The 24095-nt window shown below is 36.4% G+C and overlaps 2 protein-coding genes across 9 annotated transcripts in view; one reads left to right on the top strand and one right to left on the bottom strand.

The window, feature by feature from the left end:
• Positions 1–4254: 4254 nt before the first annotated feature.
• LOC132116127 (microfibrillar-associated protein 3-like) lies at positions 4255–10283 on the top strand. 3 transcript variants are annotated; one of them, XM_059524736.1, is made up of 3 exons: positions 4255–4413; positions 5359–5775; positions 9198–10283. In XM_059524736.1, exons 2-3 carry the CDS (start codon positions 5460–5462, stop codon positions 10088–10090), a joined length of 1209 nt encoding a protein of 402 aa, XP_059380719.1. In that variant the 5' UTR covers positions 4255–4413; positions 5359–5459; the 3' UTR covers positions 10091–10283. The 3 variants fall into 3 exon arrangements, with proteins under 3 accessions (XP_059380719.1, XP_059380727.1, XP_059380736.1); XM_059524744.1 differs by having other exon boundaries at positions 4255–4516; XM_059524753.1 differs by lacking the exon at positions 4255–4413 and adding an exon at positions 4564–4662.
• Positions 10284–19726: 9443 nt separating this feature from the next.
• The window catches only part of LOC132116049 (H(+)/Cl(-) exchange transporter 3), a 47571-nt gene continuing 43202 nt past the window's right edge, over positions 19727–24095 (bottom strand). For 5 of the 6 annotated variants that reach the window (XM_059524603.1, XM_059524624.1, XM_059524633.1 and 2 more), the window contains one exon: positions 19727–21037. In XM_059524603.1, coding sequence (XP_059380586.1) covers positions 20873–21037 — 165 coding nt within the window. In that variant the 3' untranslated portion in view covers positions 19727–20872. The remainder of the gene's footprint in view (positions 21038–24095) is intronic. The other variant, XR_009425598.1, reaches the window with a different exon arrangement.

Here is a 24095-nt window from a genome sequence, read left to right as displayed (position 1 = left end):
TAAAATTCCGGCAACCACAGCTGATGTTTTTTTTGTTTTGTTTTACCGTGTATGTTTATACATTAATGTATAAAGTGCATTGTTTTTCTTTTGTTTTTATAATTTCTATACCATATCTGATATATTGTGACCTGAAATACAGGCAAACATATTATGTTTCCTGTAGATGAATCGAACTAAAGCCCAAATAGAATAAAGAAGCCTCTTGTTAGTCATATCGTGTAATGACACTCCGAGTCTGTTTGTTTCTCCTCTCCTCTCCTCTCCTCTCTCTGTGTGTTTTCAGCTCATGGTTTCTCAGCTGCTTCATTGCTGGGGTCCAGAGGGTCTTCTCAAGCACATTGAAGGGTGAGCCGGAGATTTGTGATTTTAGCAACTCTAAGAGTTCGATCAAATTCCTGTGTGATTATAGAAATGACCACAGGGTTCTGCTTACTATATTAAAATTGTTGTTTCATAACTGTATTTTATTCCATATTGTGAACTTTTATAGACTTCAGTTGGACCTTTGGTTAGCTGTTAAATATTGAATATTTATTTAAGTTGAGATGTGCATGTGGCTGACCTTTGTTTTCGCTCTTCCTCAGGGTGATTGAGTTTTACAGATCTCAGAGCAATGCCATGCTCTCCTCTGCAGATAAATGGCTCAAAGGTTGGACTCATCTTTTATTGACACTATCATATTAGTCTTATGCAACTGTATTTTAACATTGATCCCAGTGCAATGCCTGATATCATTTTTTATACTAAAATTGCAAATGGCGAGTCAAGTCTAAATGATCTTCTTTAGTAATCGACCATGCGTTTAAAGCAAAAACTCACTTCACAAGTCATTAACTGATGGACTGGAGTGGTGTGGATTATTGTGATGTTTTTAAACAGCTGTTTGGACTCTCATTCTGACGGCACCCATTCACTGCTGAACATCCATTGCTGAGCAAATTATATAATGCTAGATTTCTCAATATCTGAAGAAGAAGAAGAAGAAGAAGAAACAAACTCATCAACATCTTTGATGGCCTGGGGGTGAGTACATCTTCAGAAAATTGTCATTTTCGGCTGATCTGTTCCTTTAATTACTTTAATTACGTGTGTTTTGTACTTGAGTGGCATCCCGGCATGTTCCTGTGGATTAAACTCAAGGGCATTAAAGACACACAGCTGCTGAAAATGGAGAGAGCGTTAGAGAAAGAGGTTCAATACACTCACACACATCTGTGTAATTCACACATACACAAAAGCTCATACAGTTTACATTGGGGCTGAATGTGATGATATGAATGTTTTCAGTTTCTGCATGAACAAATACTCACTTCTGTACGAAACCACTTTCCTTCATCACTGCAAACATGACCTGTGAGTCAAAGTCATTTGTATGTGCCGTTGCTTTATGATACAGTGCAGCAGGTTTGCTGGGGCTTTTTGCCAAAGCAAAGTTTGAATGTTGAATGTGTGTATGTGTGTTTATTTGAGTTTCAACATCAACAGCTCAGATCCTGTTTTTGATCAATTTACTGCATTAAAAGTATGAATTTTCTTGAAAAGAAAAATCATTCTCAGATTTTTTTTAACTGCAGTATTTCATTGTTTATCATTTTTCATAGATGTATAGTACTTTTTTTTCTTTTTTTTTTTTTACAATGTTGCTGCCTACATAGAGCATTTCAAATCAGTCTTATAAGTTCTCATTTTATATTATGCCTAAATAGACTCAAGTGCATCTGATGTTGATCTGTACTTCAGGATAAGGCCTTACTTTGTCATTTATGACTCATTCCTCTTCATCCAGGCTTTCAGGAGTCTGACTGATCTTATGAAGGATGCCATGTGAGCGGCTGATTTCCAGGAGGAGGAATCAAGGGATTTTAAAACTGGTTTAATGTGTAAAATGTTTAACCATGAAAAGGTTAAAGTCAAGTGGATGTATTTTATTGCAATAGTCCTTTATATTAATGTTCTCATAGTATGTGTATGTTGCTCGTAGAAGCTTTTAGAATGGCATTATGCTGATGGACTCTTATCACAGACTGTAATGACTAATTTCTTGAATAACTTGAATACATCTTTGTTTTTTTCATATTTTGGAAAGTCATTGGAATGCATTATTGGATTTTTTTGCTCACGCTTTTGGAGTATTTTTGAAATAGTAATGCAAAAATTATATTCGCATTGGTCTTCCATATATACACCGTTACATTTCTGGAAATGTGAAAACTGTGCAAGTTGGTCCATTTGGACCTAAAATGGTTCAATAAATCGATAAACTGCATTATTGTACTGTAAATAATGATGATTCTTACTCAGCTTTATGCTTTTACCAAATCTTTGCTTTATTTCTTAGGATGGTCCACCCAAAAAAATTACAGTTCTGTCATCTACTTTTTTAAAGAAGATATTTTGAATGTTGGTGACCAAATGTTTTCGACTCCCATTGCCTTCCATATTATGGATAGTGAAATATTATATACCGTAAGTCAATTGGAGCCAAAACGGTTTGCTTACCCACATTCTTCAAAGTATCTTCTTTTGTGCTTCACAGAATAAAAAGAAAGCATACAGTGATGACAGAATTTTCCATTTTTGGATGAACCATCTGTTCCAATGTTTTTCAATAGAGAACTTTTAGATTTTAAAAATGCAGAATGTAATAATGTAACTTTTGAAAAAAATAATTAAGAGTACTGGATTTGACACAGTGTGTGTTGTTTCAGTGACAACAGATTCTTTGTGTACCCTACTCAGGGAAAGTGTTTATGATGGGCTCACACACACACACACTTTTGACAGCTGCTATAAATCTTGGTGTGATTGTGCAGAAACTCTGAGTTATGCACTCATAAGTGTTTTAAAAGCAAGATTAAAAGCATGTAGGCAAGTTTCCCTGGGGTTTTATTAGTGTAACACGCTGGTTATAACAAATGGTCAAAGTGATGTGGTTTAACATTGACCAACAAGGGCAGTTCATTCTTAAACTGGATTTCTTAAGTCTGAATGTGCAATCTAGTGTGACAGAAGTGGAAAGATACACATTGCCACATGCACATCAGCTGGCCTTTACAGGGTTGATTTTGTAAAAAAAAATAATTATAAAAGTAATGGCACACGCTTAAACAAGGATTATTGTTTCTTTATGTGTATAAATATAGCAGTACAGTGGTGATATCACATAGTACTTTGAAATGATATGATAATGATTGCTTACCATGGTATTCATACAGTTCTCCAAAGTACTACAATATACCAAACTATATGTATGGTACATAATATATATGTGACCCTGGAACACAAAACATAAGTAGCACAGGTATATTTGTAGCAATAGTCAGACATAGATTGTGTATGGGTCAAAATTATTGATGTTTCTTTTATGCCAAAAATCATAAACCAGCCAAAGCATAAACCAGCATAAACCAATAAAGGACCAGCTTAAACCAGCTAAGGACCATCTTAAACCAGTAAAGGACCATCTTAAACCAGCTAAGGACCAGCATAAACCAATAAAGGACCAGTTTAAACCAGCTAAGGACCAGCATAAACCAGTAAAGGATTATCTTAAACCAGCAAAGGACTATCTTAAACCAGCAAAGGACCATCATAAACCAATAAAAAAACAATTTAAATCAGCAAAGGACCATCTTAAACCAGCAAAGGACCAGCATAAACCAATAAAGGACCATATTTAACCATCATAAACCAATAAAGAACCATTTTAAACCAGCAAACGACCATAGTAAACCAACAAAGGACCATAATAAACCAACAAAGGACCATATTAAACCAGCAAAGGTCCATCTTAATCCAGCAAAGGACCATCATAAACTAGTAAAGGGCCAGCATAAACCAGCAAAGGACCATCATAAACCAATCAAGGGCCAGCATAAACCAGCAAAGGACGGTTATAAACCAGCAAAGGACCACTTTAAACCAGCAAAGGTCCATCTTAATCCAGAAAAGGACCATCATAAACTAGCAAAAGGCCATCATAAACCAGCAAAGGACCAGCATAAACCAACAAAGGACCATAATAAACCAGCAAAGGACCATTTTAAACCAGCAAAGGTCCATCTTAATCCAGAAAAGGACCATCATAAACTAGCAAAAGGCCATCATAAACCAGCAAAGGACCAACATAAACCACACATTTTCTGTGTATGCAAAACTAGGTAAATGAGGAAATAAACCAAACTGGGTGACGAAGTTAGCTCAAATTCTCAACCAATTACTGGAAAAACTGGGTCAGTTGAGTGAAAGGGGGAAAAAAGGTAGGGGAGGAACAGAAAGCAGATTAGGTAGATGATAGGAGGAGTTTAAGGACCGAACACAACGCTTTCCTCGATTCTGTCTGTCTTATTTCATTCACAGTACATCATTTTGGGATCCATGAATTTCTCGAGAGATCATCAACTAAGTCAAGTAAGTCACAGTTAAAGCCAAACCCAGATCCTCAAATGAGCGTCGACACACGCTTCAGGACAAACATCGAGAGATAATAACAGCTGGGGAACAAAAAGCGGGTGTAAGTTAGTTTATTACGTTGTTAATCGCCGAATTTGTAACCGTTTAGCGAAATTGAACAAAAGGAAATGCGGCTGTTTTGGCTATCAGGCTAGCGGTGTGTTCAGCGGGCATGCGCCTGTTTTATAACATTCACGTAGAATACGTGTAAGCTTTAGGTGTTATATTTCATTTCTAAATGTTGAATTGTAAGAGTTAAAGCCACTGAATGTGGAAAAAATCTGTATTTTATGCGTCTTGCGTTGCGGATGGTGACCCGTCATATGACTAACGTTAGCCGTTGTTAGCAACACATTTTAACGTGTCAGATATGATTGAGGCATTTAAACTGTGTGGATATCACTATCAAACGACATAAACCTGGTCTTGTTTGGTTTATATGTTTATGTTTAGTGAATCTATCGCTTTGTTGCGCGTTAAAGCTTTTAAGATGACATTAGGCTAATACGTGCGGGTTACCATTTGTTTGGTAATGTAACGTTACACCATATTAACAAGTGTTTATGTCCATTTTTTCATTTGCTTCATGAATGCTATAATAAGATTGCAAATGGTTTGAAAGTACAACACACGTCAAATAGAGATTAAATATGTCAAGTGTCATAAATTAACTATTAAATGGCTTTATGTGACTTTTTAACCATTTAATGATCATTTCCGCCTTACAAATATGAGTCATTTCTTATTTTTGCACGCCTTGTTATTCTTGTTGGATAAGATCACACTAAGAGGAGGAGGAGTCACAGCTCATGCGTGTTAGGCTTGAGATAAAAACCATTGTCATTGTGGCAAATCAAGTATATATTTTTTTATTACTTTTCCCTTTTTGTTTTGTCTTCTCAGTGATGCATCTGCGGGAAGGGCCATGTGCACCAGTGGTTTTTGTTCTCTGTGCTTGCAGCTTTTCAGGTAACCAGTGACTGGAACATGAGGACCGGTGGAGAATGATATCTGATCCTGAGGGTTGTTACAGAAAGCCAGAGAAAATGAACAGGGCATACGGATACATGATCATTTATTTAGTGTCCGTGATTGGTTTCTGCACGGCAGAGGCTTTGAACATCTCGGCGGTGGATGGAAGAGAGAATGAGACCGAGGCGGATGGAGGTGGCTCAGTTCCCCTGGTGCTCACCAAAGTAAGCCAGATCATCGCCCGCGAGGGGAACTGTGCTTTAATTGACTGTAATATCACTGGCGACCCTTTTCCAGACATCCAGTGGTTCAACTCGCACGGACACCTGCTTGATACTGACAAAAGTGGTACGTTTACTCTTTAAAAAAAAAAACACCTTCTGACACCAATGCATTCTCATATCACTGGACCTACATTTTGTCACTTTATACGTTTATTTGATTCTGTAGGTGTACACCATTATACACTTTTTTTTTTTTTTTTTTTTTTTTTTTTTTTAGTACATTCTGTTCCCCAAAGTTGCATTAATTAGAAATTTTAATTTGAAATATTATTACAATTTAATATAATAGCATCATTACTCCAGTCTTCACTGTCACGTGATCCTTCAGAAGTCATTTTAATATTCTGATGCAAATTCCTTTAACATGTTTTTTATTTTGTATATATAAACATGCTTAATGTTTAATTATTTTGGCAATGATCACAGTGGATGTTTTCCATTTATTTTTTATTACATGCACCGTTTTTTTTATTTGAGATGAATCCGTTATGCAACAATTTGATCTTTAAATCTGGGGTGGTGTTGGCGCAGTGGATAAGACACATGCCTTTGGTGTGAGAGACCCGGGTTCGAATCCACTGTGAGACACCAATGTGTCCCTGAGCAAGACACTTAACCCCTAGTTGCTCCAGAGGCGTGCAACCTCTGACATATATAGCAATTGTAAGTCGCTTTGGATAAAAGCGTCAGCTAAATGAATAAATGTAAATGTAAATCTGGTGATGTAAAAAAAAATGTCTCCGTAATTCCCAGTTGGAGTGTTATAGAGTTCCTGATTATGAGTGACTTTTGGAGGATTACTGATGGTATCGTGCAAGCGTAGGTAATGAAAAATACTAACAACGCTTTTACTGAAGTGACATGGAAACATTCATGCTATTCAAATGAGCCTCGATGAATTAGATGGGGTGTGTTACTGTGTGAAGAATTAGTGTGAACTAAAGACTATTCGACGGGTTTCATCTTGCACAGCATTTATGAAAAGAATGACACCGCAGGCTTTAATTTATATTGAAGGAATAGTTCACCCAAAGATGACAATTTGCTGAAAATGTACTAACCCTCAGACCATCCAAGATGTAGATGAGTTTGTTAATCAGAACAAATTTGGAGAAATGTAGCATTACATCATATACTCCTCAATGGATGTTCTGAAATGAATGGGTGCCGTCAGAATGAGAGTAAAAACATCACAATAAGACATGACTTAATCCACAGTACTCCAGTCCATCAGTTAATGTCTTGTGAAGTGAAAAAGTAAGAAACAAATGCATCATTAAGGAGTTTTTGAATTCAAAGAGTCTATAATCCACAAAAATGCTATATCCTCTTAAAGTCATCTTATCTGAATCGGGAGAGAAATATGCACAGATCAAGCACCGTTTACAAGTAAACAAAGTATATACGGACTTTTCACTCAAGGATGTGTTATTTAGGATTATAAACTTGTATTTTAGCTTAAGGTTTTAAAGTTATTACACCTTAATGATTTGTTTATTGCAAACATGCAGCTTTTCGCTTCACAGGATGTTAACTGATGGACTGGAGTGGTGTGGATTATTGTGATGTTTTTATCAGCTGTTTGGAGTCTCAGTCTGACGGCACCCATTCACTGCAGAGCATCCATTGCTTACAAAGTGACGTAATGCTAAGATTCGTTTTGGGTGAACTATTCTGTTAAACAAAATCCCAGGATGGTTGGACATTGTTGTTAGCTTTGACATGCACATTAAGTACATACTAAGTATTTGCAACCCGTTTTACTGTCGTATTTCAGTGAAACTGGATATTTAAAAAAATGTGAAGTGGAACTTTATTTTAACCATCTTGTTGTGTAGGACTAACTACTTCCTGAAAGACTACCAGCACTCTTAAAAATAGGCAGCACCCTTGGCCTAGATTGCATCAGCTGAAGGACAGCTAATTTGATTTATCATTCCACGTTGTTCATTCACAATAAGACCAGGATTTCAATTTATTAAAGTCAATATAGTACATTTGAATTTCATACTATTGACTTTGCACAGATAATAGCCAGCAGTTAAAGATCAAATGATTTACTTTATGCATAATGCATTGCTGAATTGTTTCATAATGATTAAAAGACCTCAGGTTGCTGCCAGTAAGTGATGCGTTGGTGGACTGGGGCCAAAAATGGAGTTATTGATGTGGAGTTTATAAATTCCCATCAGCACATTAAACATAGGCGACTTGTGCATTATGTACAGTATGTGCGTCCTTTTAGAGAAGGTGGACAGTTTAAGAGTTCCTGCACAAACAAGGCAGAAACTGACCTTTATATAGTTGCATAGTTGTCTGTGGGTTATGCAAAGGCTGCATTGTTCACAGAACTACATTTGTACTTTCATCTTGAGGAACTGGGCTTACAGAAAAAAAAAGGTGTTAACATGCACCAGTTATTTTAGAAGCATCTGTTCTGGTATCTTGATTGTGATCTTGCACAGACTAATGTGATTGGTTGACTTCTATGAAACTGTTTATGAGTTATGATATTCAGCAGTTAATCACTGGATTTAATCATTTGTCAGGTTACTGGCATCAGATCTAGATCTCGGATCTTAAAAGACGCTAGTTATCTGTGAGCAGAACTGCAGGTTTAGCTTGGAGTTATTTTAGTGCTTACTGCTTTCAGATGATCAGAAATTATGATTACTAAGTCTAGACACATTTATTCACATGCTTTTTTTTTAATAGCCAGTCACAGATAGACACTTCTGTTTTCATTTGACTTTTTTTTTTTTTCTCTCTGTGCTGTTTTATGCTGGAATGAATTATTTCCCATAAACGACCCTAATTGAACATAAAACAAAAAAGTGGCTGCTCACTTACTTGGGTTTTTCAAACTATCTCTTCATATTTAATGGTGCATTCAAGTCCTCTTTGGGAAGTTGTAATTACAGCCTCAGGTGCGTTCAGATCACTTCAGGTTTAAGCACTTTTGTAAATGAAATTTAACAAGATTTTTCCACTTTACATATACAAATTAAAAAGAAGAATATGAGTTTTTTTATTTTAATAATGCTCTAAATTGAATCATATTTTCTGTCATTATTGAGCAGTACTATGGTAATTTGTACAGGCAGTTAAGACAGTTTTATGATATAAACAATATTAATTGTAACAATTTTACCATTGATACAGATGCTTTGTCCATTGCTTTTGCCAAGTTGGGTAATTTGAGATCAATTCACCACTGTTAATTAAACTTTGTGGTGACATTCATGTACATTTAGGCCTAACTCTTAAATGCGATCTTGACTTGAACGCAACAAGACAACCATTCTTGGCCACAATATAATGAAAATTGGAGTAGACTATGCCAAAAGTAAAAGGTTTTTATAAATTTTTTTAACTCATTTTGTTGTTGAAGTCTTTGGATTTCACTCAAGTTTACTCAATCTGTTTTTAATGAAAAAAAGAAACTTTCAGTCTCAGTAAGTGATTTTTCTTGGTCTTTTTCTGCAGATGGTAAATGGTGGATTCTGGACAATGGCGTCCTCAACATCACCAGCATCACGTTCTCAGACCGCGGCAAATACACGTGCACGGCCTCCAATGCGCACGGCAAGGCCAACTGCACAGTGACGCTGCGTGTGGTCTTCACCAACGGAGATATGGGTGTGTATTACATGGTGGTGTGTCTGGTGACGTTTACCATCATCATGATTCTGAACATCACTCGCCTTTGCATGATGAGCAGCCATCTGAAGAAAACTGAGAAGGCCATCAACGAGTTCTTTCGCACGGAAGGCGCGGAAAAGCTCCAGAAGGCCTTCGAGATTGCGAAAAGAATTCCTATCATTACCTCAGCAAAAACGCTGGAGCTGGCGAAGGTCACGCAGTTCAAGACCATGGAGTTCGCGCGCTACATCGAGGAGTTAGCACGTAGCATACCGCTCCCGCCGCTGATCATGAACTGCCGCACCTTCATGGAGGAGATCCTCGAGGTCGTCGGCGTAGAGGAAATGAGACATACTTTTGTCCGACAAGCACCTGAGAGTCATGGTGATGGAGCTGCTGGCACTAATGATGACGTTTTCACTATCTTGCACGAAAGAGAACGGGCGAGGGAGAGGGCGAGGGAGCGCAGCGATTCTCCCGCCGTGGACTCGGACGACGCATCGCTTCATGAGCAACCTCAACACATAGCCATTCAGGTTTCGGTTCATCCACAGTTAGCTGCTGCAGGATGCTGTAACGAGGAAGCTCCACCTCTTTCTGAAATAGTCTCCTCTCCGCCCCCATTGGCTCAGGTGCCTCTGGAGGCGGAGTCTGAGGAGAATGAAAACAAGGTGGAGTCTGTACAAGGAGGTGGTGCTGCACAGGAAACCCAAGTCATTTATGAAAGCCATGTGTAATATCCTGAAGGAAGGATAATGACCTCGCTATGCATTTTCTTGGGGAACGAAAAGGTCAAGATTTGTTTTTCGTCTCAGAAGTTGCTTTCTGTTAGTCATCCTAGGAAAGATTAAGAATAGATCCATTTGTGTTTGGGTGAATCTCGCAAAAATCTAATTTCTGGGTCATATTTTACCTTAAAATTAATTGGGGGGGGGATAGAAATTGTATTTTTCTTTAAGAAAATAAATACTACTTTCCATAGTTTCTGCGCTGTGTTGTGATATTTTAATTAAATTAACCCTCCATTTTTAGAAGCTATTGTAATTCATAAAATGTTCTCAATACTGTACAATTTAAAAATTATTTATTTTTTTAATTTTAAATGCTCGATATATATTCAATTATACATCTTGGTTGTATTTGTGACAACAGAATTTAATTTAGGTTGATTTTAGGGATGTAACGATTCACTTAACTCATTATTCGATTCAATTCACGATTTTGATTACATGATTTGATTATTATTATTTTTTTTACAAAATGAGATTTAAGACAAATAATAAATTAAATATCCATTTATTATTGCTTGGACAAAATCCTGCACATTTCTTTGTGAAATTGTATATCATTGCTCTTTTGTAGGTTTTGATTGCTTCTATTGTCCTCATTTGTAAGTCGCTTTGGATAAAAGTGTCTGCTAAATGTACATTTAATGTAAATAAAACTATATTGAAATTATAAAACAAGCTCCAAATCAAATAACACAAAATAAATCTTTTCGTATAAAAAAAAATAAAAAAATAAGGCACTGTCTGTGCTCTTTCCATTTAAAATTAGTGGCAACCACTGCATTTTAATCATGATCCAAACAAAGATGCTGCATACATTTAACATGAGCAGTTTTTAATATAAATTAGAATGTATAATTTTGAAAATTAAAGCAAAAACAATGATTTGACTTTTTGTTAAACTATACATTAAATATCTGCATGAAACCGATGTTTCCTTTGTTACCGCTGTAAACAAAGCACTTATGAACACTGCAGCAGGTGGCGCTTTAAGTATTTCCATGGTTACCGCTGTAAACAAAGCACTTATGAACACTGCAGCAGGTGGCACTTAAACCATTTCCATGGTTACCGCTGTAAACAAAGCACTTATGAACACTGCAGCAGGTGGCGCTTTAAGTATTTCCATGGTTACCGCTGTAAACAAAGCACTTATGAACACTGCAGCAGGTGGCACTAAAAGCATTTCCATGGTTACCGCTGTAAACAAAGCACTTATGAACACTGCAGCAGGTGGCGCTTAAAGCATTTCCATGGTTACCGCTGTAAACAAAGCACTTATGAACACTGCAGCAGGTGGCACTTAAAGCATTTCCATGGTTACCGCTGTAAACAAAGCAGTGCTGCACTTATGAACTTTAATGTGCATTATACAGAGGCAAGAAGAAAAAAAAATACCTTCTAAACTTTTCTAAAGACCGTACATTCCCCTCAGACATACATTCATATAAACTGCACCTAAATGAATCAAGATTTGTTTAGCATCTCAACTGATTTGAATCATCACAAATTTAAATTGATTTTCAACCAACTCACGGTTAATCGTTACATCCCTAGTTAAACGTACAGTATGGGATTTTTGGCCACCAGGGGTCACTCAATCAAAATAATAACAAAAGACGTACTTTGATGACGTCGGGAAAGAGCGTGGGCTCATGGGAGTTGTTGTTTTATTGGAACACGCGCTCTGTCGCTCCCCACATTCTGCACTCATTCTAACTTAGTATTTTTACTATCACGTATTTTCGAACGGAGATATATATGAATTATCAGACCCCTATCAAATCAATATTCCATCAAGCTAGTAGTAATATATGTTAAAAAAACACGGTCGCCTTTCGTTAAAAATTATAATTAGGTTTATCGAACAAGATAGTGAACTGCATTTGAAGCTACTTTATCCAGCTAGATAAAGAACAAATGTGGATTTACATTATACTATACATGAGAGCTAGTCCGTCTGCGTTTTACACAAGACATCATCGTTTCACAAAATATACGGATGGATACAGTTAGCTGAATGGATGCATACCTGTTTATTAGAATGCAAGCGAGTTCGGCATCTCTCTGTAGTTTCAGCTTGTCACGAAGCTCTCTCCATCTTGGAAATGCAGCTCCAATATTTACCCGTGTCTTGTTTCTTTTCTTGTCCCAAAACCTTCTCGGGTCATTTATTTCACCCGTACATTTGCGCTTCACAGAACGTGCATGCAAAGCATAATCATGATCCATAACTAAGTTATTGATTGAGGTATAAATACATACCTCAATATAAATATTTATAAACAATATAAATATAAAATATAATAGTCTCGATCAAGGCTAGCTACTACTTTTTCTTTTTCTCTTCTTTGCTTCTGATCACCTTTGTATTTGGCGGTTCCACAGGAAGTTAGATAAACTAGAGGGGTCAAAGTTTATATGACGCCATAGTCGGGCGACAAAACGGAAATAAAGAAACGTCCCATGTCTTCTAATTAAACTATAATTTCTCCGGATTTGAAAGTTCGTGGAAACTGTCGGGATAATGTAAGTACACAACTAAAAAATATATATAATATAGATATAGTGATATCTGCTATTTTTAAAGCAGAAAAATTACATATTGCGCCTTTAATTTAAATTAAAACTGAACCGAATAATTGTTAGCACTTTTGCAATTATATAAAAAAGTATAAATATTTGCATTACTGTGTATTTACATTAATATTTTATTATTATTATAATTGTTTTGCTGTACATTAGTGTGATTTTGAAGGCTAAATTTCCCTAAAATGATATCACAAACCCCTAAAATTATTAATTGTCCTAAAAAAATTTAATTTATGCAATTTTTCCCCTCCTTAAATTTTGGTTTAAAATATAGCCTTGTCATTTCTTTGTGAGATTGACCTGTTTAAGTTATGTTTCCCATGACAATGAATACTCATGCTGAATGTATTTTGGGTAAAGTTCTCTATTTATTTAGAAAATCCAGGTTTGCCCATGATATATTTTTTTTATACTCTCTAGAAACCAGGGCTCTTGAGGGATACAAAGCTCACATCTTGCGTCTCAATCATCAGTAGGGTGGATGTAGTTCAGGATCATCCATTTCAGGAATGAATGAGAATCAATACATTTGGCTGAAGTGCATTTTTCCATTCCATAGAAATCCAACATTTAAAAAAAATATTTCTGAAGTGATGTGCACAGTAATTTCTCAAATTTAGCTCCCTCGTATAATGCATGAAGAATGCATGTCGATCTGTCTTCAGTGCTGGACTCGGAGAGGCTACACTTATGTTCGTGTGATCTTGTCTGACTATGTGTTATTTATCTTCTGTATCGGGTAAACACGGTTATTGATTACGAGGCGTTTTATTCAGTTGAGTTTCCACTGGAGTCTTTATACTGTTACTGTAATAAATGATAGTATTATTACTTGACTAGTAGAACAGTAAATATTACTTTTGATTTCAGCACAGCTAGGTTTCTTTCTTTGAGTGTTTTTGTTTTATTTCAACCTGTCCTTTTGAGAATACAACAGAGAGTTACGATAATAATGTTCTGAAACACTGCACATGCTTAGGTTTATTTCTTAAAAAGGCTCACATTTTAGTTTTAGTGCAAACAAGTTGGAATTCTTCAGTGTTGATCTTGCTTTTTTTGGGCTCTTCCAGAGTCACCTAGCAGTTCGCTGCACCGCTGATAGCTAGCTAAACCGGTTAAGCACTAGTCATTACAAATGTTCCTGGTCAGGATTGTGTGAGGAAGCGATGGCCATGGTGCTCTTCAAACCGCTGTTTTAGAAGTAGTGAAATAAAGCTGCTGTGTACCCATGATTCCCTGTTTGTCTTCATTGACTCTGATCTTTGATAAAGCCTTTGTATCTTCAAAATTTCATCCAAACTCTCTGTAGGCACTTGTTGATCTTTTGCAGATGTCTAGTGTCAATGTCTAGTGTTTTAGTGATTTAGTGTTTAAATAAGTTAATTAAATGGTGGATATTCCAAGTGCTGAAATGCTTGATTAAAACACCCAGTCCAGATATTGTGTGTGCAAGTGCTTACTGAGTTGCATATGTGAATGAATGCATCTAATTTTAAGGAATAATTCATGCAAAATGAAAAATTAACAATTATTTACTTGCCCTCGTGTTGCTCGGAGACAAGATGACTTTTTTTTTTTTTTTACTGCAGAATGGTTTCACTGAAATTAATGGAATAAAATATAATTAGAATTAAATTCAATTAATTAAATTTATTGACCAGCAATAAAAAGTGAAAAAGTATGTAATTTATAATTACGTATGTATTATTATTATATGTGGGTCATTCTATAATTTTCTGGCCCAAACCTTTACAGAACTATCACACTTGAAAAACACTTTAGGGTTACATTTTGTATATATATTATTGTTAAATGAAACAATGTGTTATTTGAACAATTAAACCTTGAGTCATCTCTGTGATCTTTGGTCTAATGAATGTCACTGGTATTACATTAAACACATTAAATTTTTTTAATATCAAGAGTTAAGATTTAAAGGATTGCATCATTACTTGTTTATAACTTTTGTTTTCAAATATTTTCTTTGTTACAACAAAAGCATGGTTCGCAAATGAACTAACATCATTCAATCACACTTTTATCAAACCCGATTAAAAATAAATAAAACAATCTCCTTTTTTTGTTGAATTATTATTACTTTTCTGCAACTCTGAATTCGTGCTGTTTCATAAAAACCTCTAAAATTGCCAAAGTAACTTAACAAAAAATGACACGTGCTCTTTAAATAAATACACAAAAGATAAAAAAATAATAATTAAGCTGTCATTTATAGGCTATGTATTCATGAAGCCAACAGGTAATCTAGTAATGTGGTCTAAGTTTAAATGTAAAACAAAAAAGAAATACATTTTCAGACGTCTTTCCATAACAAAAGTGGATGTTTCTGTAGAATGAGGCTGACCTTACATAAAAATGCCGTTGACGTTTACCCGCCAATGACTCCAGCAGTGCGTGCGCATAAACTGAGCGGAATGGCGCACAGTTCTGTCAGATTATATTTAAGATTTGTTTTAAAATAATACGAGTAACACCATTATATTGCTTTAATGAGAAGAACGAATGCAGAGCTGCGTTCCAGATTTACTTGAATCGGCAAAGTACTGACTAATTTCGAAATCGTAGAAAACCGTGAAAGTGACATCTTGGATTAATAACAACTAATCACGGTCTCAGGATTAATTACGAAATGATGTAGAATGTCAACGAAAGAGAAACGTAGGCAGAAGTTGATCTTATATTGATGTATCTCGTTAAGGTAATTGGTTATTTTTTATTTTTCAGGTCTCCATGATAAAGCAGCATAGAAGGCAGCATAGATGTATCCTTCGCTGCCTTTGATATCCCACAATCCTGTGCGTTCCATTATGTGACAGTTAAGCCAAAAAATAAAGATGGCGTCTGAAAGTTGCGGTCAGTTTGAGTGTAAATGTATGTTTATGAACGTTTTCCACTTTTTATGTAATTTCTAGTGAGAAATTAATATTGCAGTAATGATATATCCACTTAGTTATCACCAAAGCTCTGTATATTTTGCTGTCAATCATTAAACCATTGCACTGCCTCAGAAGCCTGTCCGAAATTCGTTTCATGAGGTGCCTTCGGGCATTGCCTGATTAGACAGCAAGGCAGCAAGTCACCTGCCTAAGTTTTCGGATGCAGCCAATCTTTCTTTCGTTCATTATCTGGCTCGGCTCGGTGTTCATCTTCAGTTCTCTCTTCACAGCAGTTTAGTCAGTGTACTGTTTGAGTAAATGAATTACTCCGGGATATTGGTTTGTTCGAAAGTTAACAGCTTAAGTCATTTGTGGATTAATGCGTATTGGAGACGCAAACCGTTTAAAACGATTCAGTTCGATTTGGTGAACTGGTTCAAGAAGATCCGGTTACATCGAGTGATTCGTTCGGGAACCGGATATCACAAACTGCTTTGTTTTGAACTCTCGCTCACAAAAGACACAAGAGAAGACAATGCTGAATAAAGTCGTAGTTTTTGCTATTTTTGGACCAAAATGTATTTTCGATGCTTCAACATATTCTAACTGACCCTCTGATGTCACATGGACTACTTTGATGATATTTTTCTTACCTTTCTGGACATGGACAGTAGACCGTACACACAGCTTCAATGGAGGGACTGAGAGCTCTCAGACTAAATCTAAAATATCTTAAACTGTGTTACAAAGATAAATGGAGGGTGAGTTATTAATGACATAATTTTGATTTTTGGGTGAACTAACCCTTTAACATGTCTACAGGAGAGAACCAAACTTGTACTTTCAGTTAGGGAGGAGTTTTGAAGTGACTCATAAGAAAAAAACACACTTGCCTTTAGTATGGGAGCAGTGTCTATGTGCAACTATGGATGTCACGTTACCAAACCTCTTTTACAAGAAAAGACAAAAAAAGGTCACCTTAAAACACATTCTAATGTTTATGGACTGAAAAAAAAGCCTTGAGAGAGTACTGTTGCTCTTCTGAAAACCCATTCAAATCAGAGGCTTTTAAATGTGAGATGTTTCCTCTGGAAACAGCCACAAAATCACTGGAAAAGTCCCTTTGAGCAGCCAGACGGTGATAAAATGATTCTTAAGTACTGCTTGAGACTACACATCCAAATAGGAAAAAGTTGATTACTACAGATACATTTAAAATGAATGCTAGGAAGATGTATTGTTTTGTAAAATGCCAAATGAACTCAATTTGAATCTCAAATTTTGAATAAATGCTGTAACACATCTTTCAAATGATTTACAAATTACATTTTAGCTTACAAATAAATGGGAGTATGCTTTAATATTTAAAAATAGTAAACTGATGGCTTTTGGCTTATGAAAATGAGCAATTTGCATTTCCTTGAAAACAGACACCAAATGCAAGGAAATATGCACAAACCATTTTAACACTAAATCCATTAAAAGGCTTAAAATGGTGAACATTTACCATTTATTTTGACATCAAGTAGTTGAAGTCATAAAATGATTTGTTCATTCGTATTCAAGACAAGAATTAGAGATCCATATTAATTTGGTTTTGTAAGTAGAGTTCAAAATAAACTGATCTTAAAAGTAAACCAGTTTTAAATTGATTTTCTTCATCTCTCATCATACAAGGCTTCCCCCTTTCTGTGCCTTTGGGTAGCTCGTCTCAGTATACAAATGTAGATGTGTGTGTGTGAATGTAGACAGTCCTCAGACAGGAAAGTCTGGCGCTGACGCTAATGACCTGTGCAACCACACAGAGAAACCACACGCTTGCTCCAAGTGTGGTACAACCTCTCGCTGCTGCACGAATTCATACATCACACATTTAGAGAAGATTGTGGGAATTCTGCTTTCAGCTCACATTACACCGTGTGAAATTAGCTGTCATTTAAGTAGACATCGTCTTTAGTACTTTTTTCCAATCCAGGTTAGAAACCATATAGTTGCCCCAGACAAGGAACCAAAGTAGTGTATTATTGTTTGTTAAACCAGATCTACTAGTAATGTTTTTCTGTCGCTATAATATAGGCATGTGTATGCTTTTTATTTTAAGACACTACAGCCCAGTCTTATTTTATTTGGCTTTTTATAAGCACTTTTATCAGTATAGATCAGAGGTTTCCAATCCTGGTCCTGGAGGCACTCCAACACTGCACATTTTGCGTGTCTCCTTAATCAAACACACCTTATCCAGGTCATCAGCTCATTATTACAGACTCCAAGACCTGAAAAGGTTGTGTCAGAGAAAGGAGACATGCAAAATCTGCAGTGTTGGGGTGCCTCCATACCAGGGTTGGGAACCTCTGGTCTAGATTTCAATTAGAAGAATTTCTCCACCTCAGCAGTACATACAAACTTAAGTTTTATTCACATCTATATTCCAAAGTTTTTTTACTAAGGGGTTTGTTCACTTACATTTGCCTGATTTCATACACATTTTAAGTTCTTAAAAAAAAAAAAAAAACCTAGCAGTACTTTCTGATTTATAAAGTTACAAAAATATCTAAAATCCCCCCCTACAAAGACATTTAACTTTAAATACATCACAAATTGAAACGTATGCACATTTAATTAAATAATGCGTAATTTGCATATTTACTAGCAATGCAGAAAACTTGAAATACAACATTTATTAATCTTATTATTTTTTTCTTCCTAAACTGTTTTTAATGTTATCAGTCAACTGGAGAAATATTGTGTCTTTTTTTTTGTTTTTTTTTTACCCCATTCACCTGTGGTGTCTTGCCTTAATATACTGCTGGTAACTTTATTTCTAATAACAGCTGTAAAAATACTAGGTTTTTTTGTTCTGCTCCAAAAAGGCTTGAGTGCACGCATTTTAAACACACATTTTAAACATTACCTTTTAGGTAGAACGCAATTCTCCGTCTGCATCCGGACAAACTCTTTACTCATGTAAAAACATTACAGCAGCAAATTTACACTTCCTGTGACATGTCAGTTAATAAACATTGAAGCTGATGATTTCATACTCCCTGACTCCCAGCGTCTCAACACGCAGTCTCAAGGTCTGAGCTTACGGTCGTCATCACCGTTCACAGTTTGAGAGACGAAGACACAGGACCTACACTTCATTTAAAACAATTTAATCTTTACGTTTTTTTTTTTAATGTACAATCAAACCATCAATCATACATAAAATTCTCCATATTGTACAACTCTAGCACTAGTATAAATAAAAAAAATTAGATCAATATATAACAACATTTTGTTTTCTTCACTGATTAACAAAGGAACATCAAATGAGAACACAGAAGCCCCGCCCACACAGCTCATTTACTGTCAATCAATCAGCAGGGGGAGGTTCTAATGCCAGTCACATGGAAATAAAGCAAAAGGACAGAATTTCACCAATTAGTTAAAAGACAACACTTCGGCCTGGTTTAGGAAAAGAAATGACCATGCAAATATGCAATTCAAAATGAAATTTAAAAACAACAGATGGTAGTGTAGCTGGTAGGTTAGTATATGCAGTTTAACATACAGCAATGGTTACCACAAGTGTCAAATTTACACAAAACTGTGCCATGGATATCTAAGGAAAAAATGAAGGGGCCAACAGTAGCAAGCACAAATGAACTAGAGTTTCATCATCAAATTTCCTTATCGCTTTTTCAGTTCCAATGCGAAACTGTGCAGTCGTGCCTGAATCTGAATCATCTGGCATCTCCAAAAACAGTTTAGTTGTTAGCCTGATTTACATGTAGTTTTTGTCTGGGTCATATTTTAGCCTTATAAAAAACTTGATCCAAAAACCAAGCTTCATTAAGCTAAAAAGAATGTGCCTTTTAATATATGCATTTTGACATGGTTTTTATGACAATTTAGCTTGATGGTTCAGTACTGGGACCAATATTTTATCACATAAAATAATTCAGGGGTAAAATATGCATAATTTGAATAATGATGGTCTCAAAATGGGCTTCATTTTCATTAGAAAAAAATACATGTTTTATTTTGGGAGGAAATATGACCTGGCCAGTCTTCATGGGATTTATCCTTTAGAGCCTGTTCTTAGATAGCCATCAGATGCGGAAACACAATTTGAGATGTTTAATGTAAGATTTCAGGGCAATCAAACATTTGATTATTCAGACGAGGATGAACAGCAGTAGACACATGGGTTACATCACATGGGACGAAATGAGAGCATACAAGAGAATGAGAGAGGCAAATTTAAACTGCACTGGAGCCAACATTCACCAGGTTGAACATTAATTCTTGTTTGTAAAGTAAAAAAAAAAAGTCAGTCAAGTCACATTTTTTGATTTTCAAACTATGAGTTGCTTAGTACATTTAAATATAATAGCCAAGATAGCAGCTGAAAAATAACAGCGTCTTGGTTTTTCATTCCTAGTAACGAAAAGCACAAAACTTCATAAAGTGTGGGCACCCAGAGACCTGGCTCGTTACCTACAATCCCACTGCGGTTAAGACTGGCCGTCGTAGTGTTGAGATTGAAGAATATTAGTTAAGACGATGTACACCCTGTTCTCCTCCCAACATACTTTCACTAGGTAGCACAAAACCCACGCTTGTACGCTTGATCTTTTCGCAGTGCTGAATACTTGATCCTTATGGATCATTCACAAAAATCACTTGCACGGGCAATGTATCCATTACCTACGGTACACTTTTCAACATTTCTTCGGCTTCACAGCATCAGATCCCGACTGGAATGTTGGGGCGCGTTTGACACGATCTCATTCACCGTCTTCCTTGTATCTCTCACACACACACACACAAGTATAGAAGGTTATAGAGTCCATTTTGGGATGTGGTGGGGCAGTGAGGGTCATGGCGGTCTGCGGCGAAGGGTCCCTCCTCGCTTTGTTTCCAGCGGTTCATCTTGACCTTTCACCTCTCTAGGATGCATTTTCTCAGGCTTGAGGCTAAGAGGTCAAACAAGCAGGTCCCGTGAGGTGTCTTGGGTGTTTTTGCATGCGCGTGTGAGTTAGTTTAGCGTGTTAGCGTTTGGAGAAAGTTCCTTCTTTTGGGGCGTCCAAGACTCGAGCTTCTCCCAAAACTCTTAAGTTTTTCAAGCAACCAGGTTCTGCCTCGAAAGACTCGTTTTGGAGGCTTGTGCAAGTATCCAGAGGATGTGGGTGGGGTCCCATCTGGTGTAGTGTTTTTAGTTTTGTACTTGGGCGTTTTAGGGTACCATAGGGGCGTGTGGTCAGAGGGATGAGCTGTCCAGTAAACGGACCTCCTCTTCACTCTCATCTTCCTCGTAGCGGGAAGAGGAGGATGCTAGTTGAACATTATGGACTCTGGGTCTTGGTTTGCCATCTGGGCCATATGACGAAGGATATCTTTTTTTGTAATAATACCAAGGAGGCGCCTAAAAAAAAGAGAGACAGAAATTTACTAGTGCATCTTTGACATGTTTGCAGAGCACTGACGTCTTCTGTTGCCAAGTTTTGCAAGGATGTCCCAACGAAATGCATTTTGTATAACTCTATTCTCGTTTTAACTGAATCAAATCTTTGCTCCAATGTTGATGACTCCATGCTTCAGTCTTGGCAACAGACAGCTGACAGTCTCTGGTCTGAAGAAAGGCAGAGAGTGTGGAAGATTCTGCTGTGTTACAGTGCAGGAAATGCTACGTTATTTCTATGAGCCGGCAGTCCCTACACAGTGAGAAGCAAGTGTTTTGCGAAAACAGAAGTGAAAGAGTGTGTGAAACGCCTCCATCTCATCCACACACTCTGGCCTTAGAGAATGAGAAAGTGAAGTTATTTTTCCTAACACAAATTCAAGAGCATATTTCAAAGGATGTACTGTATAGACATTGTGCATTTTGTTTGTTTACAGTGTTGGGGAACGTTACTTGAAAAAGTGCTAGGGCATTACTTTTAAAAAAGTGCAATGAGCATTACATTACTCCTCTCACAAAAAGTGCAAGATTTTTTTTTTTTCAGATCATGCTTTTGCATAAAGACAGTCTTGAAATGTCCCTCCATTACAGTAGTTGTTTCACTTATACAAAAGCATTACTTAAAATAAAAATATGTATATATATAAAAGCACAGTCTTAATTTTCCCCTACGTTTGTGCGTTAATTGCTTGTACAAAAGTAACTTGCCAATTAAAGTGTTAATTAAATAATGCGTTAATTTATGTAACTATCAGCATGTTACTTTAATATCTGTACCTTAAATGCTAATTTTTCCTAGATACATTTTCAAAATTTTACTAGGTGTTCAACAAAATGTCAAGTGCAATGTAAGCATATTACTGGCAAAAAGTAGGTGCTGCATTATAACAAAAAGTATTAATATATAAAAAATAATAATTTTTGCATGTACAGAAGCAACTTGTGCATTTTTGTGTGAATTAAAAATAATTTCATTTTTTTTCTAACTAGCATCAGGCTGCTTCCACAACAATCACATTATGTGCATTACAGTAGGTGTTACTTTATTTAAAAAAAGCAACTAGTTACACTACATCGTAACGTTCTCCTACTTTTGTATGTTAATTAGTTAAAGTGTATAAAAGCACAATTTTGAATTCACAATATAACGCACAAGCTACTTTGCGTAACTAGTGACATTACTTCTAAATTAATGTGATTATGTGATGCGTTCTTATGTGACACTTTTCCCGCATCACTGTTTTTCTAAACGCTTAACCCCAAACACTATTTTCTAGATACAGTATCTCTACCCAAACACTAATTTCTGGATCGAAATTTGAATTAAAGTGCAGGTTAACTAAAGATGCTCTTGATTTTGCTTTTGATTTAAAGGGGATTTAAGCATGATGACAGTTTGTATCAGAAAAAAAAGGTGTGACAATTTTGACAAGAGCTGGGATTGCGAGAGTCCATCCAAATAAGAGGCAAGGAACGCTCGTGAAATGATTGTCAAACCTTTGTGAAATGTTCGTGAAATGCCTGCAAGATGTTTGCGACAGGAAGAAAGTGAAAAGGTTGAACGTCAGACAAGAGGACAAGGTGTGGGACTTGAGGAAGTGCTGACTGTATACTACAAGTGCTAGGATTCTAGAGTCACACCAAATCGATACAGCATCCTAATAACTACTATGACTACAGAGAGGAGTACATATGTTGGTGAATGAGAAAATAGTCCGCTACACATGACAGTTACTCGCCAATCGTTTAAGGGCGGAGCTGCGCGAGGGGTCAGATGTCATCGGACGCAGACCAGGCGCCCCGAGAGGAATTTAGCAATAAACAAAAGGGGGAAAAAACAAAGAAATCAAATTTAGATGAAGGACATCACGGCATGTGTATTATATGTGTTTTTTGAGTACACGTGCACAATACAGAACTGAAAGAAAGGGGCGTTTCCAAGACACCACGGCTAATGTGACACTAGACTACCCTGCAGGGATGGCCGAGGACAGGAGCAACGATCTGAGTGAAAGCAAATCTTACAAGAAAGATGATGTCTGCAGAGGAATAATGTCCGGGAAGCAGGGTCCAAAATGCTTTTAACTTCATACTTTATAGTCTTATTCTTGCTTCACTAATGAAAGTGTTGTTTCTAAACGATGACATCAAAATTTACTTTCTTAAAGGAACAGTTCACCGAAACCTGAAAATCTGCTGAACACTTCTATGATGTAGATGAGGTTGCTTCTTCATCAGAAAGTATATGGGGAAATTTAGCATTGCATCAATGGATGCTCTACAGTGAATGGGTGCCGTCAGAATGAGAGTCCAAACAGCTGATAAAAACATCACAATAATCCACAGCACTCCAGTCCATCAGGTAAATGCTTTTTGAATAGAAAAGCTGTGTTTGTAAGAAACAAATGTAACATTAAGATATTTAGAATTTTAATTATTAAACCATTGCTTCCAGCTAAAATTAAACCATTAGCTTCTATAAAAAGTCTATAATCCGTAGTAACAGTTTCTCCAGTAAAAAAAAAAAAAAAGTTGTCTCGTCTGAATCAGGAGAGAAATATGCACAGATCAAGCATCATTTACAAACAAATAGTTCAAAACCGTTCTAAACAAATATCAGAGTGGATTTTGATGTGAGAGGACAACAGGGATGGACTTTTTCCACTGGAGAAACAATATTATGGATTACGAACACGTATCTCGGCTAGAAGCAAGGGTTTGAAGCTAAAACACCTTGATGATGGATTTGTTTCCTACAAACATGTATCTTTTTGCTTCACAAGACGTTAACTGATGGACTGGAGTGGATTATTGTGATGTTTTTATCAGCTTTTTGGACTCTCAGTCTGACGGCACCCATTCACTGCAGAGGATCCATTGCAGAGCAAGAGATATAATTCTACATTTCTCAAAATCTGTTCTGATAAAACAAGCATCTTGGATGGCCTGAGGGTAAATAAATTTTCAACATTTTCATTCCTGAGTGAAATACTCCTATGCGTTACTGGCCACAAACTGGTGC

The sequence above is a fragment of the Carassius carassius genome, chromosome 3 (assembly GCF_963082965.1).
Source record: "Carassius carassius chromosome 3, fCarCar2.1, whole genome shotgun sequence".
NCBI classification, from domain to species: Eukaryota; Metazoa; Chordata; class Actinopteri; order Cypriniformes; family Cyprinidae; genus Carassius; species Carassius carassius.
Note: the sequence above shows the minus strand (reverse complement) of the source record. Positions and strands in the feature narration are given on the sequence as shown.

Excerpts from the sequence above, each read along its gene's own strand:
- LOC132116127 (XM_059524736.1), top strand. The coding sequence starts at position 5,460 with ATGATATCTGATCCTGAGGGTTGTTACAGAAAGCCAGAGAAAATGAAC. Across the intron at positions 5,776-9,197 it reads GCTTGATACTGACAAAAGTG|ATGGTAAATGGTGGATTCTG; the intron begins GTACGTTTACTC and ends CTTTTTCTGCAG.